The sequence below is a fragment of the Trypanosoma grayi genome (genome assembly GCF_000691245.1).
Source record: "Trypanosoma grayi strain ANR4 Tgr_920_V1, whole genome shotgun sequence".
In the NCBI taxonomy this organism is placed as follows: Eukaryota; Euglenozoa; class Kinetoplastea; order Trypanosomatida; family Trypanosomatidae; genus Trypanosoma; species Trypanosoma grayi.
This window is the reverse complement of record NW_008826539.1, coordinates 4611-6724: the sequence shown is the minus strand read 5'-3', so window position 1 is coordinate 6724 and position 2114 is coordinate 4611. Positions and strand designations below refer to the sequence as shown.

The window sequence follows — 2114 nt, the reverse complement described above, 5'->3', positions numbered from 1 at the left end:
GCAACTTCTCGCGCAAACACGTAGAGGGTTTGATCCGAGTTTGCGAGGAGCTGCAGCTGCCGCTCATTGCGGACGAAATCTACGCTGGCATGGTCTTCAAGGACAAGGACCCCAACGTCTGTTTCACCTCCGTGGCTGAGTTCGACACGCCAGTGCCACGCTTTGTCGTGGGCGGTCTGTCGAAGAACTTCATGCTACCCGGGTGGCGTCTTGGTTGGGTGCTGCTCGTCGACGCCGCCGGGTGTGCAAAGGATCTTCTCCGTGCGATGCACAACATAAGCAGCATCGCGTTGGGGCCGAACCACGTGGTACAGGGGGCGCTGCCGGATATTCTTGCCAACGCGCCGGATTCATACTTCGCGAGGTGCACGGAAGAGCTGAGGGTGAATGCGGTGGCGCTCGCGGATGCGATTCACACGTGCCCCGGTCTCTCGTGTGTGGCTCCGCAGGGGGCAATGTTTATCATGGTCAAGATTGATTTATCACTATTCCGCGACATCGGGAACGACGTGGAGTTTTACGAGAAATTACACGATGAGGAAAACGTACAGGTGGCGCCCGGATCCTTCTTCCACATGCCGAACTACTTCCGCATCGTCGTGTATCGACCGAAGAATGTCACCGATGAGGCCATCAGGCGTATCCGCGACTTCTGCGTTCGGCACCAGAAGACTTGACATTCTGACCGTAGCATGGCGACTGACGGCGTAGTGAGAGGCGGTAAGGAGGAGTCGTAGTGGAAAGGTTTTTGCTTTTTGTTTCTTTCGTGAAGTAGGAGTGTGTGGTGCCCGCCCACCCCCCTCTAAGAGGAGAAGTGGGAGAGGAGAGGGCCACGCAGGAGTGTATATATATATATATATATGCTTTGTGTATATGGGTGGGGAGTGCCCAAATTCGTTTTAGGTCTTTTTTTTTTTCTTACTGTTTCGTCCCTACCGCAAAGAAGCAACCAAAACTGTCACCAAGCGAGGAGGGGGCGTGACGCCCAGCGTCGCCGTCAGCTACGCCGCACCCACGCACGCCTTCCGCTTCTTTTCTTGTCATCCTCCGCCATTTTTTGTCCTCGGTATTATTTCGCAACAACAACAACACAAAACGCAACCACAAAAAAAAAAGGGTAATCTCACATCATTCTATTCTATTAACATTTTACCAGCAAACAGACAAGAACAACACCGCGTCATCATTGTGCAAATGGCAGTCAAGATCGGCATCAACGGTTTTGGTCGCATCGGCCGCATGGTGTTCCGCGCGGCGCAGCGCCGCCAGGACGTGGAGGTCGTCGGCATCAACGACCTGCTTGACGTCGAGTACATCGCATACATGCTCCAGTACGACTCGACGCACGGCCGCTTTGAGGGAACGGTGGAGGTGCAGAAGGGGGCGCTCATTGTGAATGGAAAGAAGATCCGCATCACGAGCGAGCGCGACCCCGCGAACCTCAAGTGGGGCGACATCGGCGTGGAATACGTCGTCGAGTCGACCGGCTTCTTCCTCACTGAGGATGTCGCGCGCAAGCACATTGAGGGTGGCGCGAAAAGGGTTGTCATGACGGGACCGCCGAAGGACGATACGCCCATGTTCGTGATGGGCGTGAACAACACGACCTACAAGGGCCAGGCGGTCATCTCAAACGCGTCGTGTACGACGAACTGCCTCGCGCCGCTGGCAAAGGTGGTCCACGACAAGTTTGGCATCGTGGAGGGCCTCATGACAACGGTGCACGCCATCACCGCGACACAGAAGACAGTGGACGCCCCATCGCAGAAGGACTGGCGCGGCGGTCGTGGTGCTGGGCAGAACATCATCCCCTCCGCTACCGGCGCCGCCAAGGCGGTGGGGAAAGTCATCCCCGCACTTAACGGCAAACTGACAGGCATGGCGTTCCGCGTGCCGACTCCCAACGTGTCGGTCGTCGACCTCACCGTGCGGCTGGAGAAGGCGGCCACCTACGCGCAGATCTGTCAGGCCGTCAAGGCGGCGTCGGAGGGCGAACTCAAGGGCATCATGGGCTACACAGAAGATGAAGTGGTCTCGACCGACATGAACGGCGTCGCCCTCACTTCCGTCTTCGACGCCAAGGCCGGTATCTCGCTCAACGACCACTTCGTCAA

General features: G+C 57.0%; 2 protein-coding genes across 2 annotated transcripts in view; both read left to right on the top strand.

The window, feature by feature from the left end:
* Positions 1-89: 89 nt before the first annotated feature.
* DQ04_09201030 (tyrosine aminotransferase) lies at positions 90-677 on the top strand (the record flags this gene model as incomplete). Its single annotated transcript, XM_009315853.1, has 1 exon — positions 90-677. The coding sequence occupies one exon, from the start codon at positions 90-92 to the stop codon at positions 675-677; it is 588 nt and encodes a 195-aa protein (XP_009314128.1).
* A 517-nt stretch (positions 678-1194) lies between these two features.
* Positions 1195-2114, top strand: part of DQ04_09201020 (glyceraldehyde 3-phosphate dehydrogenase, cytosolic) — a gene marked incomplete at both ends in the record, with an annotated part of 1131 nt that continues 211 nt past the window's right edge. Inside the window, one exon of the mRNA XM_009315852.1 lies at positions 1195-2114. This exon is cut by the window's right edge and continues 211 nt beyond it. Coding sequence (XP_009314127.1) covers positions 1195-2114 — 920 coding nt within the window.